The sequence below is a fragment of the Mus caroli genome, unplaced genomic scaffold, assembly GCF_978045245.1.
Source record: "Mus caroli unplaced genomic scaffold, Mus_caroli_1 scaffold_12, whole genome shotgun sequence".
NCBI lineage: Eukaryota > Metazoa > Chordata > Mammalia > Rodentia > Muridae > Mus > Mus caroli.
The window spans coordinates 41,986,627-42,004,574 of record NW_028227267.1 but is presented as its reverse complement, the minus strand read 5'-3'; the positions used below and the strand labels follow the sequence as shown (position 1 = coordinate 42,004,574).

At 46.3% G+C, this 17,948-nt stretch overlaps 1 protein-coding gene across 1 annotated transcript in view; it reads left to right on the top strand.

Moving 5' to 3' along the window:
- Peli2 (pellino E3 ubiquitin protein ligase family member 2) overlaps nucleotides 1-17,948 on the top strand; it is a 147,084-nt gene that overhangs the window by 41,138 nt on the left and 87,998 nt on the right. Inside the window, exon 2 of the mRNA XM_021181894.3 lies at nucleotides 13,401-13,530. Coding sequence (XP_021037553.1) covers nucleotides 13,401-13,530 — 130 coding nt within the window. The remainder of the gene's footprint in view (nucleotides 1-13,400; nucleotides 13,531-17,948) is intronic.

Below are 17,948 nucleotides of genomic sequence, written 5' to 3'. Positions count from 1 at the left end.
TTATAGTTTGTGAGCCGTGGCTCTTCCTGTGACTGCAACTTGCTATCATTTCTCTGTGTTTCAAGCATTTGTGAATGGAGAGATCGAGGTGGGTGGATCTCGGATGCGCTTCAGTTCTTGAATAATTGATACCATCGTCCCTCCATTAAGCTTATGTGGTCATTTAAGTATAGTATGCTGCTTGCTAATTGACAGGGTAATGTGCATATCTGTTTTCAGGATGGCCGTGAAGCCTCTTTCCTTTTGAAGCCAGTGGGTTAAGGACCCAGAGCACATTGGCTCCTGGGCAGTGTGCTGCTGTGGCACAGAAGAGTTGGCTGTGGCCAGTGGCATCTACTGTCCAGAGGCTCGGAAGCCCTTCTGTGTAAGCCACCTTCTCCATCTGCTCTTGTGCAGTTGAGATGCCTGTTTAAAGCGTTTCTATCTTGGAGCCTGATGGTGTATGTATTTTTGTTCCGAATATTTCCTAGTCTTGTGGTTCAGCTATAGGAAGAGTCAAGGGAAAAGGCGTCACCCACATAGGGCCGACAGATGTGCCAGGAAGCCGCGAATAACGTCACTCCTGGGCTCTTTAAAACTTTTATATTTGAACCAGCCACGTTGTCTCTGAAAAGTTTGCCATGAATAATTGAGCCGGGCTAAAATATCTGATAAGCAACTGCAGGAGCAATGAAAGCCTTTCTTCGGCTAATGCATAAGCTCTGAACCAAGCACAGCACAGCGAGGAGTGCTCAGCCACACGTGGGACTCGGGAAGGAGATAGAAAGAGTGTACCAGCCAGAGATGGAGAAGACCGGAGTGAGGTTTAGTAACACCCTCTTCTGTGTGTCAGTAGCATTCCGAGTTTCTGCATGCTCTGGCTCGCCTGTGAGATTCTAGAGAGCGTCTGTGTACACACCGAAGTTTAAACACATTGGCACGATTTGTTTGGGAGTAGGAAGAGGGGCATGCCATAACATTTTTAAACATGAGAAAGAGATGGGAAGTGGCTCTCAGAGTTGTGGGTTGGGGTGGTACAAAGGGGCACCCCAGTGCTTGCTTACTCTGCAGCTTTGGCTCGGACCAGATTTCTTTTTGAGTTGTTTTGGGTTTTGAGATATGCCTTTCTTAATGCTGATTTTGACGACAGGGCCAGTGAGGGGTTAAAGGTGCCTCCTTTCTTCAGAGGGTGATGGGGATGCCCTTTCTAGAGACTTCTTGTTGAGGTAGGATTTGTGTGTAAACAGATCTTAAAGGATCAGTTCTTTGCTAAGTAATAATTTTATCTTAATTCTCTTGTGACTGTTGATTATGTCAGATTAAAATTATTGTATGCATATATTAATAGGTTTAGGAGACCATAGATTTTAATGGAAATGATTTGGGGAAAAAATCGATTATATCAACCATTCTTTTATGGTCCACATTTTGAAATTTCTTTTTCTTACTAGTTTTAAAGGGATTGAACTTAAAATTATCTCTAATTTATGCTTACCCTTCTGAATGAGTTTTTTTAAATGTATAAAAGTTTAAAAAGATAATGTATATGTTTGGCTTCAAATCTTTAATTACTAAAGAAGCTACTTAGTTAACGTGCCTTTGAGATGCCGCAGTCAGCTCATTGTTACCAGGTGCTACTCTGTACCTGCTAGCTTTAAACAACAGTCATTTACCAACCCGTGGGAGGATTGAGGGGACTTGGGGGGCGCTCTGGTGGGGGGGCATTGTCTCTTATTTCATCCATGAGATTTTTTTCATTAGTTAAAATTATTATTTTATTCTTTGAGAATTCCACATAATGTATGTTGATTGTATTTCCCCTAAACTTCTCCCCTTAACTCACCTTTGATCCACGCACACCTTGCTACCTCACATCTCGCACGTAGACTTTGTCTTCTTAAGACAACAAATCAAACCAAACACGAAGACCATGGATTCCAGTTTGTGCTGTCCCTCCACCTGTGAGTGAGGGACATCCACTAGAGTGTAGTTGACCCATCAGGTACCACAGTCTTAAAGAAAACTCTCCATCCCACAAAATTTCCCAGCTGCCCACACCTCTTCAGTGAGGGCTGGGACCAGGCTCATAAGCCCCTTTGCATTGCATAGTAGAATGCTGACTGTCCTTATTACGTGTAGCCAGCCACAGCTGCTGTGAGTTGATAAGTGCAGTGGTCCTGTCACATCTGGAAGCTGCTCTTTTGCTCTGGTCTTCCCTGTCCTCTGGCTCAGTCTTTCTGCCTCCTTCTAGATGGTCCCGAGCCTTGAGGAGAGGGCCATGATAACAGTTGTTCCTTTGGGACTGAGTATTCCTCCCGGACAAGTTCTCTGCCTTTTGACCAGATGTGAGTTTATGTGTTCGCTGTTGGCTGCTGCACCAAGGGACTTCTCTGAGGTTTGAGATCTGCCCTCAAGCACTGGTAGAACTCTATAGATGTAGAAGGCAGTTTGATAGTGATGTTTGAAGGGATCAGTATCAGACCAGGATTCCCAAGACCAAGTTCTCAGCACAAAGGAGGTTTATTTGACAGAGGAACAGAAGGCAGGGAATGAGAGACAAAGACCTGACAGTGAGCATGAGGGAGAAGGGGAAGTGAACAAGGGAGAGGATGAACTAAGGGGACTGCCTCTGGATAGAGAAGAGACAGATGTGGCCCATAAGAAAATGGGAGGTCATAAAGGTAAGAGGAGAAACCCTTATTAGGATGAGATGTTTAATTTTAAGTGGGCATGTTAATTAGGTGAGCCAAAAGGGGCTTTGATTGCTGGACTTCAAAACTTTGATAACTGGATCAAGGAAGAGGAAATGACCAAATAAGGGAATAGACCTTGGGGGCTTGCTTTAGGAATGTATTCTAATTGTTTCTCAAAAGTCCTAGGGAATGGGAGAAGGCAGGGCCTGCCAAAGCTATGTTAGCTATGCTCTAGCTGACTGGAGGCTCTTCAGTGTCCATATAGGTTCAGCCCTGGGCTTGGGCTTATGAGTACCCTGGGCATGCATGCATGCATGCTTGCTTGCTTGCTTGTGTGTGTATTTATTTATTTAGTCAGATTCGCAAGACCAGGCCTATTTCCTTTTGTGGAGTGGGTCTTAAATCTAATCAGAAAGTGGTTGGTTACCCATAACATTTATACCAGTGGGCTTATATTTATACAGTAGTAACTATTGCAGTTCACAGAGTTCACAACTAGATAAGACGGTTGATTACCCTCTCCCTGCTCCCAGTACTGTCAGAGCTAACAAGAGAGAGGAAGCGTCCCGATCAGCACCAACTTGGTTTCTCCATGTTCTGTGACCAGCATGTGTGGTGTCCTCAGCAACAGGGTCTGACCGTCGAGTTATTGTAGGCAGTAGGGAGGAGCAATGGCACTAGGCCCTATTGGGTGGGGTCTCCAGGACAGGTCTGAGCAACAGCTTGAGGGAAGTGTCTCACATCTGATACTGGCCTCTTTATTTGGCAACATATGGGAATAAGCATAATCCACCGTGTAGGATAACTCCACTTAAAATATATGAATACACAAACACATTTTAAAAAATCAGGAAGCTTAGAAAATTGTAGGTTTCCATATGGCTTTTCTGAACATCCTTAGCATTAGTTCTTCTGTGCGTGACACCCTCCTCTGCCCTTCCTTCTCAACCCTGTAGAACTTTACCCTTCCCTTCCCTCTCCTCTGCATGCCCTGCCCTCTCCTCCCCTACCCACTCTAACCTCCCTTCTCAATACTCATCCCTGCCTCTCCTCCCCCTCACCTGGGTTCCCCTCTGCATCCATGAGATGTGGCAACCTGAGGGTGCCTCATTCTCTTTGGCTTGGGAGGCCAGCTCATGGTGTCCTGTGGTTCCAAGACAGGTCCCCAAAGACTGTCTCACCACCAATCACATTTCTAACCGCTGCTTGTCTCAGCCCTGCTCATCCCACACACTGACTAGAACAGGTCCCCCTGTGGCCTGAGTCACATGAAGGATACGGCTGGAGCTTTACCGTTAGCAGGCTCTGGACCCATATTCATACAGCACTGGGACCGGGTTTTTAGTCTGCCACCTATAGTTTATATACCCACCTTCTTAATTTTGGTAGTGAGAGGCTAAATCAAAATAGAGACAGAAAAGTCATGAAAAAGGAACACATAGGATTTGATGTCTAAAAAACTTACTAGAATTTGAAATTTATTATTGAAACATGGGAATGTAGTCAATATATAGAAGACATGAATTCATAAACAAGATTTACTGTTTGTTTTTCACGTGATCTCAAACTACAAGTCGTAGAAACAGTAATGGAAAGGGTAAACGCATCTCCTGCTGCATCTTACTGTGTCTGCATCTTACTGTGTCTGCATCTTACTGTGTCTGCATCTTACTGTGTCTGCATCCTACTGTGTCTGCATCTTACTGTGTCTGAGGGTAGCATTTTTATTCTTTTAGAAAAAAAAATGACTACAAGAATTAAATTAAACTGTTCACCAGTTGAGTAAACCATTCCTGACACAATGCATGGATACTAAATCCCGTAGTTGGAGATACTTTATCGTGTTGGCTCCAGACATAGACTAAAAGAAGTCATCTGAAAGAAACAGCATTTGAACAAAGAGAGCAGTACCCCTCCTCATTCCTGGTTCTTTGTCTACCCTCTTCAGGTATCCTGAAAAATGTTTGCTTAAAATTCAGGCCTTAGCACAGTAAAAACAAAAATTACTTTGCTTGATTCTGTGACAGCATTGATATGAAATGAAGAACTGAGGAAAACTTCAAAAGGCAAAGGTGAATATTAAATAACAAATATTCTTTTTTGTGAATATCTGTCTTGTTGTTTAGGTGCGCTAGGGTTTCTTTACAACCCCCCCCCCTTTATTTTATTTCATTTTATTTATTTATTTTATTTATTTTTTTGTGGCAGGCTTGGGGGAAGAAGTAGAGGAACTTTGACCTTCAAGAATCAATAAGAATTGAACGAGAGCCAGGGCGAGCAGAGTGCTTGCCCAGGGATCAGCGTAGGTGCGGTGCTAATGAGGCTGAGGTCAGGAGTCAGGCCTCTCAAGGTACACCGGACAGAATCCACACTGTAGAAACCTCCTCTCAAGAAGTGTAGGGGCTTTGTGGAGTACATGGGAGATTGTAGGTGGGTGGGCCAGGATCCAGGCCTCTCCTGGCCACACCAGGCTTTTTGCCTCTGAGGAGGGATGAGCTTGTGTGTGTGCCTGTGTCTTAGTTAGGGTTTTACTGCTGTGAACAGACACCATAACCAAGGCAAATCTTTTTTTTTTTTTTTTTTTTTTTTTTTTAGTTTTTCGAGACAGGATTTCTCTGTATAGCCCTGGCTGTCCTGGAACTCACTTTGTAGACCAGACTGGCCTCGAACTCAGAAATCCGCCTGCCTCTGCCTCCCAAGTGCTAGGATTAAAGGAGTGCACCACCACGCCCAGCTAACCAAGGCAGTTCTTAAAAAGGACAATATTTAAATGGGGCTGGCTTACAGGTTCAGAGGTTCATTCCATTATCATCAAGGTGGGAGCATGTCTCTGTCCAGGCAGGCATGGTGCAGGAGAAGCTAAGAGTTTTACATCTTCTTCTGAAGGCTCCTAGAAGACTGGCTTCCAGGCAGCTAGGGTGAGGGTCTTATAGCCCATACCCACAATGTTGTACCTACTCCATCAAGGCCACACCTACTCCACCGAGACCACACCCACCCCACCAAGGCCACACCCACTCCAAGAAGGCCACACCTCCTCATAGTGCCACTCCCTGGGCCAAGCGTATTGTAACTACCACAGCCTGCCTGGGAAGGGCAGGTGAAGATCAGCTGAGGGTTCTTGGTATTGGGGATGGGTGTCTCTTTGTAAGGCTTGGTCTTTAGAAGTATTTGATCCTGAGAAGCTATAGCTAGAGGATAAGCAGGACCGGCAGCATCAGCAGACTGTCTTCATTGCTGTGAAGAGTTGGGTGATGTCTGTCAACCGCAGTGGCAGTAGGAATCAAAGAGCCGACCCGACCCAGTTGCCCTCAGGTGGGAGGCACAGCATGCCAGAGTTAGAGCTGCATGGAATGCCCCTGTGGCCGTGAGTGGACTAAGTGGAAGCATTGGAGAACTACTCTTGATTAAATTGGTCATTTGTAGCTGAGGACACAGGTATGGTAGGTAAAGTCCCAGCTATAGCTAAGAGAAGAGGTGGGCCACAGATCATGCATCCTGAGCCTTAGAGGGCCATCAGTTCCCACACTGGTTTGCTGGTTGTTTGACGAGCCTCTCCTCTGTGTAAAGCACCACGTAGGGGTGGAGGGAGGAGATGCAGAGAGAAGATGCTGCTTAGAAGAGACCCACTTTCCTAAAGGAGAAGGAAAGTGAACGTGGTGGATGGCCTGTGCTGTCACGCAGGTGTCTTGCGGAAGACAGTCATTACCCCATGACTGGAACCGCATGTGTGGGACACGCCAATATGTTGGCCTCAAAGACACCAGGGCAGCATCATGATGCCAAGGGTACCATTGGAGGCCTGGGGCCATATCAGTGGTAGATAATTTGTGTGGCCTTGGGCTCACCCACCACTAAAAGGCAAAACCAAAAAATAGGCATAAGCATACTCTTTTGATTTCATTGATTTTCCCTATTTAATCTCTTTCATTAGCACCTACCAGTATAGGTTTGCTGTTACATTGACAGCCTTCTCCAGCTGGCTAAACCTATCAGGACTCAGGTTTCTTTGTGTGTCTTGACTCCTTTGATCACAGCCTTTAGCGTGACACACCCCACGAACTTAACTGACCGTTTTTTGAAAAAAAAAAAAAGTATGTGTATGTGTCTCACATTTAAAACTATTTTGAATAGCTCCTTGGAGCAGGTTCCATTTCCGACAAGAAATTGATACTTGAAAGTCTTCTAATGCCCAAGCTGGGAGCCTCTCCTGAATGAACCGATGTTTACAGAGCCACCGCCGCCGCAGGCTACCTTCAGAGGGAATCGATATTCTCATGATGACATCATTACTGCTCTGGCTAAAACCCAATCCTGCGACTTACATGACTGCAATGTGCATCAGTGCTTGTGCATAGAGAAATAGTGCATCTCTGGGCATTTCAGTTCATTAGGATAGAGGTACAGACATCAGTGCGCTAAGTTAAATAGTAAGGGCGTCAAGACTGTAATGGTTTGCTGGCAGGCCAGGATCTTGTGGTTCACAAGCATCTTCCTCCAGTTGGAGCAGGACTTTGTGTGTGAGACAGTACTAGCTGCTGCCTTGCCTGCATCCTGTTGCTGGGTTACATGCTGTTCATCTGTGGTTACAGTAGCTGCTTACGATTTATTGGTGAAAGTGACAGGTGTTGCTTTGAAAGGAAGGCAGAGTCTTCAGTCTGAAATGAAAACCCTGGCTGTCTCTGGAACATGATCGTTGGATGCCGATGTTGCCTCCATTGCGGGAGCCTACATCATTCCACACGGATGTTGCTGTAAGAGCTCATCGCCCCTGCAGTGACTCCAGGATGGGTGCTCCTGTCACCCCTTCTCTCAGGGTTGTCTGTTCCTTTTGACAAGTGAATCTTTAGGTGGCAAATATTGTTTCAAGATGGTGTCACCGGTTGTGTGTCAGGAAATGCCTTGATGATACCTTGTCATCCCTGTGCTCAGGAAAGCATGCGATTTGGAGTTGGATAGAAGTGGGCATGGCTTTGGGTTCTGCATGACATTTCCTACCTGCCAAGTCTCTGGTGTTTTTCCCATTTTGAGCTTTTTACCAGCCTAAGAACTGTGCTCCCATTTCAGGTTTCTTGGCAGAAAATAAGTGCACAGAAAACCATATTGATGGACCTTAGTATATGAACTCTATATTGTAAGCCAAGAGAATCCCTTTAATACTTGGGTGGATTTTTTTTCCCCAAAGGATTTGCATTATCTTAAATTCCATGTAAGTTTACTACAAAGGCAGGCTGTTGGCTCTGCACCTTTGCAGAGGTTTTAATCGCTCATCTACTAAGTAAATGGATTTTTAAAAACATCCTCAGATTTTTTTTTTATGTGAAGCTTGAAAGGCACCTTGTGGGCTCAAATCAGAGCTCCCCATTCAGCAGCTACATCGGATGAGTCAGCAGTGCCCGGACGCTCTGTTCCTACAGAGTCACCATGAAAGGCTCACCAGGCAGAGGGCAGCCTGACCTTCTTCTGGAAGCAGTGCCTTTTTGCCTCTACAAGCAGAATTCCGCCTTTCTGCCTGGGCCTACCATAGCAAAGGCGCTGCACTAGCCTAACTGACAGGGACCCTTTCGGTGCCTACTGTGTGTCTCTGGTACACCGTGCCAGGTGCCTCCACTTCCCCAAGCCTGTCACAGTTCTCTAGGGGTAATGGGACCAGATGGGAGGGAGAGGGGAAGAGAGCTGGTTGTTAGAAGCTAGTAGTTCGGGACCTGAAATGGTTTGGGCATCAGATGAATGCTATGAGAACATCGCCAGCCATTCTAAAGCCCAACACCGCCTCAGCACTGCCTGTGGCAGCTCAGGTCCTCAGGGTCCCCAGCAGAGACCACAGAGTGTCTGTCACACCTGGCTTGGGATGTTTCAGACTCTCGCCTCTGTCTGCATCTTGTTGGCAAGTAAGTCATAAGCCATGAAGGTCAGCCCACATTTAGGGAAGAGGAAGTTAGACAGACTCTACTTTTCAGTAGAGCAGTGGTGAGGGATTTGTCTCCCTCTTTAACCCACCAGACATGTTCCTTGATAGGAAAGCCTCTGAGAGACCTTGAAGAGGAAGGGGTGGAAGGACGTTGGGCATCCCTGATCAATGACGAAGTGCACTTTCCCATTTGAGACAGAAACCAAATGGTCATAGGCTGAAGGAGTCAGTGCATGGTAGGTCTGGGAAACTGGAGTGGGTGATGGATGCACAGTGCTTTCCTAGAATTCTGCTCTTCCGGGTGGAGCCACCGTGGAGGCTCAGGGAGGCATAGGATTGGGGGCACTGCCTTTGTGTGTGAAGATGGTGAGGGCACCATGGCCTGTTCTGTTCCAGACCAGCATTGCTCCTTTCTGTTCACATGCCCCATTGACCTGGTTAGATACTCAAGGAGTTCTGTTCTGTCTTTGTGATAAAACTTTGTCCCGGGATTGGTCCTCCTGCCTGTGCCTAAGAATGGCAGTTTTCTGTAGTGGTTTCTATCTGTGAGCACGGCCTCAGCTTCCTTTGCTTGTCTTCTCTCCACCTTTTTCCTGAACAGGGCTCTGGTTCATTCTCTTTGTTTTAGTTAACATCCCATGGCAAAGGCCCACAGAAATTGTTGGCCTTTCTGCTCAGATGGGAACTTGGAAACCCAGGAACCACAGTTCTAAGGAGAGACAGTGTTTCAAAGGAAGGGTGTCCTGAGACAAGGGAGCCCAGGAACCACACAGCTCCAAGGAAGACTCCTCAGCAGAGGTTTTGCAGCTTCCAGGATGGAGTAGTGGTGGTATCCCCAGCTGAGCTGAGGAGCCAAGGAGCTGCAGCCTTCTCTTTCCTTCTTCTCTTCAGTGATTCTTGTCATCTTCTGGTGAGAGAGGCACACCAGGCAACAAATCTCATAAAAGAGACTTATTGGAGAGTCCAGGGTGTGGAGGGACTAATTCAGGAATAGTCACCTATATTCCTGGGAGGGAGCCCATAGCAGGGAATTGTACAAAGCACAGTGCTTTTATAGGGGTGCTTGTGTGTGTGCATGGGGGGGGGGCTTTCTAGCATGGAGATTTCCTGGGTGAGGATTGGTAGGATTTCAAGTCCTGGATTTGGGGGAGCTCAGGGATTGGTGTGTTTCCCTATTCAGGGATTGGTGGCTTTTGTTCACACTTTTCACATAAAATTAGTGTAATCTCAGGAGGGTCCTGTTGAGGGGCTAGAGTTGACCTTTATAATACTTACAGAGGCTGGAAATGCCATTAGGACAGTTAGGGAGGTCTTGAGGAGGGACCTGGCTGCGGGAGCTTGTGTGTGGGTTAGGGTAGGGGTGGAGGGCTGGGGCTGGATACTTTCCTGCCTTGAGGGATAATTAAGTTTACAAAGTTTACAAAGGAGTCCTCTTAGGGAAAGCCTTTCCTGCACTGCAGTGATGTGAATATCCAACAGGACCCGTGGCAGCTGTCCTCTGCTTGTCGTCTGTAATTCCAGTACTGGTTTTAGAAGCGCCCTCACCCTGGCCAGGCCAGAACCTTTCCGAATTCTCCTTTCTATGTCCATACTGTTGAATTGTTTTGAATTTTCCTCCTACACAAGTACAGCCCGTGGAGTGTCACACAGGTCCTGTGGACCTGGAGCCGTGTACTGCATTAGAATCTCTGGAGTGTAGCTTTCCATATTTTCATAAGATTTCATAAGTGACGCTGATTTTTTTATGCCACGTCTTTATCATGCCCTGGCCCATTCTCACCATTTTGCTTTGATCCAGCCTGTGGAATTTCCTGGGTGCATATAACAAATGAACACCTACTCGATAGCTTAGAACAAGAGGTGTTTACATTTTCACAGTCCTGGCAGGCTTAAGGCTGAGATCAAGGTGTGGGCAGGACCCTGTGCCCTCTGATGGCTCCAGGGAAGAGCCTTTCTGGTTTCTTTCGGCTCTAGGTGGCTTCAGGAATTCCTGAGAGTGTGCTTGTGTATTATGGGCCCCCTCCATCTTTGCGTGGTCTCTCCCTCTGTCTCAGAGTGCCTCTTAAAGGTGCTGGTTTTTAGAATTAGGTCCCCCTAACCGTTTAACATGGCTTCATCTTGAGAGCCTTGGCCTTTTTCTGAAAGGTCCACGCACAGACTCCAGGATGTGCTCGTATCTTTTTGGGGGAGGCAGCATCCATCTCCTCCCCGCCCCCTCAGGCAGGGACAGTGCTCTGCGCTGATCCCTCGCACGGCCCATGTGAGCTCCTGCTGACCTGTGTACCTTCCTTGTGTACTTCGTTGGTCCTGTCACACTAACCGAGCACATCCTCCCAGACTCCCTGTTCTCCGTAGGGTAAGAAACCCAGGTACTTCTCCTGCAGTACCTTGCTCTTGCAGTCTCACCCTGTCTGTTCTTCCCTCCTTCCCACAGCCTTTACCCTAATGGAACTCAGAACTTGGGGCTCGCTGAATCTTCTTTCTCTGTGTGTGTGTTCTACCTCTAATCCCTGGCTTGGATTCACGACAACTCCAGAGTGCCTTCCTCTGCTCTGTGGGCTGCCTGCGCCCCTGGTCCCATGTGTTTCTAACACCGCTGCATTTGCTTCTTGCAGATAGAAGGTTCTGTGAAGGCAGGATGCTGATAAATACTGAGAGTAGGCTGAGGCACTTAATCTGATGAGAAACTCGACTTATATCTTGCCATTGCTTTCCCTTCACCGTCTTGCTTCCACTAGGGCTTTGCACTTGCCATTCATTGTCCGGATGCACTAGGAAGGCAGTCTGTGCATGCATTGCTGTATTTGTTTAACCTCAGTACCTGTGCATCTATGCACGAACCCAGGCAGTATAAGTTAAACTGTTTCTGCATGTGCTGGCATTTCTGACTCCTTCCCTTTGTGCCGGATTGAGGCTGTGAAGTGGCCTCTCATGAATGGAGGGTTAGAGGAACATCAGAGTCCATAACAGCTCTTATGGAGTCCCCCCACCCCGCTTTTTGCTTTAGCCAGAATGTGACTTTCCCACAGCTCTGTGTCTGTGTGTCTCGGGCCACTCACCGAAAACAGTTAGTTGTCCCTTGCCCCGGTTTTACGTGTCCTAGGACGAGGATGTTGTTGACCAAATTGGACCAGATGTAAGGGGGATAGGGACAGAGGAAGATGCTGGCAGTCCCATCTTACCCAGCCAGGGAGCGGTACTGGGAGGGGAGGTCGGGGTTTGGGAGAAGGGAATGCAGTTTTGAGCAGAGAGCCACCCTGCCTGTGGCACACTGTCCAGGCTGGGCCCTCCTGATTGGGTTTGTCCCAGTGAGGACACTGTATGACATGAGAAACCTTGACGGACCTCATAGTTTATCTCCTCCATAGCAGTGAAAACACCTCTCCAAGTTGTTGACTATCTTGCCTTTAATTGGTTCACGTGTTTTATATATATATATATATATATATATATATATATATATATATGCTGCTAATCCCGAGTTAAGTGGCATCAGAATATATTCAAGTAAGTCTGTGGTGATTGTTTACTCGTGAGTATTGCAGGCTTAGGCAAAATGCACATTTTAAAAAAAAAATAAATAAATCTTGCTTGAGGGGAAAAAGAGACTCCTAAGACTTGAAACATTTTTTCCTTTAGCATGGAGACATCCTTGGGTAGCTGGAATTCTGCTGGGGTGGGCATGGAAACAGATGACAGGCACAGGACTAACATCTTCGGGGTGATATAAACCCACTGTCTGGTAGGGCTATTGGCTCAGCCGCTTTAAACACACCCAGACCCCTTTGTTCCAACGTGCTCAGTTCCCAGGGGCCTTACCCTACACCTCCACCACACCTCTCTTCTGTACAAAGTGGGAGGAGTCAAGCCAAGGGTCTACTGGGTAAGACAGAGTAGGCACAGGCCCCCAGACCTGTGGCCCTTCTCTTTGCTGTTCTCAGAGGGCCTAAGAGCAGCTGTGTTTATCCTAGTAAATTTTATATGATTCTCTTCCACATCTTCTCTGGGGAGGAAGTTCTGCCACGGTGCCAGCAAGGAGTCTTAGTCAAATCCGCATGGCCACATGGGATGCTGGTTAAAACATTCAGAGATTAGTAGTTAAGCCATGGTTAGTGCAGGCAGTTGAAACCAAACTGTCAGCTGTAATCCCAAATTCCTTGAAACTCTGGCATTAGCTAAATATAAGCAGTCTACCTCAGGACTTGTTTACTTTCCAAGTTTTTTTTTAGAGCGGGGTAAAACTCATGTATAATTTGTACAAGCTGTATTTTTTTTTTCTGTTAACCTATCCGTATAGGGTTCAAACAAATGAGAATGCATACGGGATTCAAAACTCTGAAGAAAGTAACTAAATTTAGTGTTTTTGCGAATAAAGATCTTACAGAAAGCATTAACATGATTTGAAAGTAAGACATGAGGCTTAATTAGCATACTCTTTCCTAACTAGTTCATTTAAAATACTTCTCGAGTGTTTTTCCGAGGTCTGTTAGAATGGCTCCAGCCGAATCCAGCCAGCGTTCGTAGAGCCTCTGCAGGATGCTCATTTGCTTAGTTAGACCCTTGTCTCTTCGGAGGAAGATTTGAAGAGTCCATCTTTACAGAATAGGAAACCTATAATTACTTGTCCATCACTCTTAAATGAAGTCTCTGGAAGCGATTTGGGCTTTATTACAGCTGAAGTCTGCTCACAAACCCTCTCCTCCTGTGGGGGCTCAGTGAGCAGCTTCCTGGCCATTCCTGTCCTCTTGCACTGATGCTCACACCTAATGCTTTTAAAACTTACAAGCAACTGAACGCTTTTGTTGTCTCTACTTTAGGTACAATGGTGCTTTACCTAATGGTGACAGGGGCAGGAGGAAAAGCAGATTTGCCCTCTATAAGCGGACCTACGCCAGTGGTGTCAAACCCAGCACAATCCACATGGTCTCCACACCACAGGCGTCCAAGGTATGTGGTTGAGGCAAATGGTGATGCCCATATTTCTTGTCAGCTGCTATTTCCTCTTGACTTTTTTTTTATGTAGGACAGAGCGTCTCAACTCCATGAGGTTGGGGAATGTTTGTGGAGAGCTGTGCTGTGCCCTGTGAGATGTTTAGCAGCACTCTTGACCTTGACCCGTTAGGTCCCCACAGCATCCCTCTTCCCACTCCTCAAGGCTCAAACATATCTGGGGACATTGCAGGATGGCTGGTGGGAGGGGTGGGCAGGGGACGTCGGAAGTCCATCTGCTGTTTTGTTTTAGAAAACATTCATCAGGTTACAGCTGTGTTTGGAAGCTCTGTGATGCTTTTTATCTTAAAGAATTTTTGCATTAGATCGGCAGCTAAACTTCCCAAGGATCTGTTATTTTCCTTCTGTGAGTTGATGTAGCATGTTGCTACACTGTCTACACATTACTGGGGATTGAGTGTGAGTGATTAACACAATGTGAAGCACTCAGGTCTAAGGGGTATAGTATGTTCATAGTGCTTATTTCTTCCCAGTAAGTTTGTTGTGGTTTGATTACGAATAACACCCTTAGGTTCATATATCTGAACTTGGCCCCGAGTTGTGGTACTGCTTAGGGAGGATTAGATGGTGTGGAGGAGGTGTATCACTGAGGGTTGGCTTTGAGGTTTCAAAAGACTCAGGCTAGGCCTGTTTTCTCATCTGTGGTTGCCGCCAGCGGATCAGGATCTAAAACTCTCAACTGCTGCTCCCGTAGCGCCTGATAGCTTCCTCCATGATGGCCATGGACTAACAACCCTCTAAAACTGTAAACAGACCCCCAGGTGCATTTTTATAAGTTGCCTTGGTCACGGTGTCTCTTCACAGCATTAAGACAGTTACTAAGACAAAGTTTGAAGTAAATGAAATGTTAATTATTTTAAAGGATTAAATCATGTGTCCTCTGATACATAAGCAAGAGAAATATCTTCAGTTTCCCGTCTGGTTTGCCCAGTTATTACACTAATATTACACCATGACTGGTTTTACGTGTTAAACTTATGGCAAGTTTTCTTTCAATGAAATCAACTATTTACTATACAATACCTGCCTTTATAATAATGTATTAATGTGCAATGTTTCTTATGGGGTTACTGGATGTGTTTGTGATTATGGCTTTGAAGAATCTGGGCAAGTCAAGCACTGATCTGTTTTTGCTGAACAGCAGCCTTCAGAGAACATTACGCTTCCTTGGAGTCAAGTGTCGTGTTCACGCAGAGCGTTAACTGTGACCAGCCTGTGAACACTTGGCTGGTTAAGAGTCCCTGACACAGGGCCCCAGAGAGGCTCTGATAGAATGTACCAGCTTTGGCGGCCTGCTAATAGTGACAGATGAGCAAGAAAGAAGACAACAGGAACCAAAAAGGGTCGTGTCAAGTGGGCAAGGTCGGCTACAGAGAGCAACTGTGAAGACTGGGAGATGACATGGCATTTACAGTAAACCTGGCTTCAACAGGACCTGAAGAATTAGAAGAGAGGCAATAGCAGCAAGCTCTTGGGTGGCCAAGGACACGAGAAAGGCTTTACAGTCTGTCTTAGTTCCTTCCCCCAACGACCCCCAACAAAATGCCTGACACGTTGTTTGATTGTGGCTGTTTCAGGAGATGCCAGTTATGGTGGCAGTGAAGGCACAGTGGCCAAGTGGCTCAGTCCCTGGTGGGTAGATCTTGCAATGACATCATTTTACTGTATGGTGAAACCAGGAGGCAGAGATGGCACTGGGAAGGAGCAGAATACATAGGAAGGCCTCCAGTTGACTCCCAACCAGCCCTGCCTCCCTTCCCTGGTCCTGCAAGCTCCCTAAACAGCACCATCTGCTGGGGATGGAGCACAGGATCCTGTGCAGGATGTGTCAGAGTGTTTGAAGAAGGAAGACAAGACACATGCTGGAGAGCACACGATAAGTGCCAAAAGTATTCTTGCAGTACAAATATGGTCCTTTTAATTGTGTAGAGCCGTAGAACATCTTCCTTGTCTTGTCTTGGGTCTGTGCTGTTGATTATTTCCTTCTTTTTCAATGTAACATTTTTATTCATTCTTTGGGAGCTTCACATCCTGTACCCATTATTTCCTTTTGAAATCGGGAGTTTCATGTTATTCGAATGGCTGACAAAAGCCACAGAAAGCTGGGGCTGGAGCATAGTGATAGAGGACTTGCTTGTGTGTGCAGGGTCCCTAAGAAAACACACACACACACACACACACACACACACACACACACACATGCACAAGCACACGCGCACACACATTATAGAGATTTTGCTTTGATTATCCAAGCTCATTCTGTGATGAAATATGACAGACTTGTAGCTGGCTCTGGGGAGTACGGCCTCAGCGGCTGGCTCTTCCTTCTCTTCTCCCGGACTCTCTTACTGAACATTGTAGCTTTCGTTATTTTTCCTACATGCTTAGATTTTGCTTCAAGACTTTTAAATCATTCACATCTCAGTAGCTGTGCGAGTCTGTACTTAAACACACTACCCACAGTACTAAGAATTGGGCACATCAGGTCCCAACCCTCTTTGTAATCTGGAAAAAAATGTATTTTCTCAGAGCCTTGGGTGGATTCTCATTTGCAAGCTAAGCAAATGGACAATAATAAGCAGGAACCATAGTGTATTTTGGTTACAAGCACCTTCTAGCTAAAGAAATAAATAGGAGGGACAGAAGGAGAGAAACCATGATAGAAAGGGTATACGTTGAGAGCCCAGGGCTGCTGGAAGACAATGCATGTCCCAAGGGAAGTTATTAACATGGCTGTTCCATCACTCTGCAGTGACTTGAATTTACCATCCCATTTCCCTACTAAAGGTATGCATCTTTAGGAGAGAATCTGGTAGGCTCAGCTTGGCCTTGCCATGGCCAAGGGAGAGAGAAACGGGGGCATGGTGTGTGTGATGGGGGTGGTAAGCACTGGTCTATGGCAGCCTTCTTGTCTTTGTATCACTGCCTCAAGGGCTTTGTACTGAGAAATACAGAATATTGTTTGTAATGTGAAAGGGGGTTGAATCTGTTTCTGCCCTTCAGGGACCTGGACCTCAGGCACAGACTCTGCCTTCCGGGGCCTCTCAGATGCACACCATTGTCTGTGTAATGGTGCCGCTTCTGCTTTCTTGGCCTTCCTGCTTCTGGGCTCCGTTCAGTTATGAACGTCTTTAACTGAGTCTGTAAGCCAGTCATCTGGTGGACAGGCAGTGTCGGGGAGCTGATCTCCCAACTCCTAAAGCACCCTTATTATTTTTCCGTGTCTTTCTGGCCATGGCATCAGACATGACTGCATCCTGCTGCCCTGTTGATGTTGCTGACTTTCCTCGTCCCTGCCTCTGCTCTTTGTGCTGACCTACAGTTTATTCCTTTCTGTCTTTCAGTGACCTGGTGGCTGGCCTGACACCTTTGTCCTTGTGTCTTCCCCCTGTGTCTATGTTTGGGGTCAGAACAAAGGTGCCAATGGTGAAGTCGGTGGGAGACGGGGCCTCTTAGTCGCCCATGAACGCCAGCATTAAAGCTGAGGCAGATTCTGATGGCAAGCCCATGCTATTGTGGCATAATCTCTATTTGTGTAATCTATATGTGTGTACATATTTGCTCTTGGAATGATACAGGTATTCTCTGATAATATAATGTGGTTAGAAGCATCAGAAGTCCCATTTTACTTCTGGCAGATCTGTTACACAGGCACAAAGCCTCATCTTTTATTCACCCATTCATTTATTCAATAAATATTTATCCAGCACCTTCCACACCCAGGCATCGTGCCAGGTCTCAGACAGACAGCCTCGAACAAACACATCCGCACGGAGCCGATCGGCCGGTGTGGGCTGTGTGTGAATGTGTATACAGCTGTGCTGGGAGAAGTACTGAGGGGCTCGGGGGGGGGGGGGGGGCGGGGGGTAGGAAGGCACAGTGTGGCCAGGCAGGCAGGGGCATTTGATCTTCTGCTGATGTTGTTGGGGGTGGAGCCAACCAGGGATGCAGAGAGATCAGGGCCTAGCTGGAGGACTTCACTTTCTCTGAATGGGAACTGTTGGGGAGTGTTAAGCTGAGAGAGTTGCACAATACAACTGAGAATTTACTTTTTGGAGACTAGTATACTGTTATTCCACCAGTAAACAGTGATGGTACCAGTATCTGATAACAGATATTTTTACCAGCTGCATGTTAAAATTAGTAACATTGCTAGGGAAAAAAATTCATCATAATTTTTCTTACTTAGATTATGTTTTATAGAAATGTCCTTTTTGGGGGTATTTTCACTTTCCAAAAGTAACTAGAAATCACCCTCCCCCCAGTGTATTTCATAATGGAAAATATTCTCAATATTTGAATAATGTTTAGCCTAAGATTAAGTCTCATTAATATGACTGCATGTCCTGGGCTGC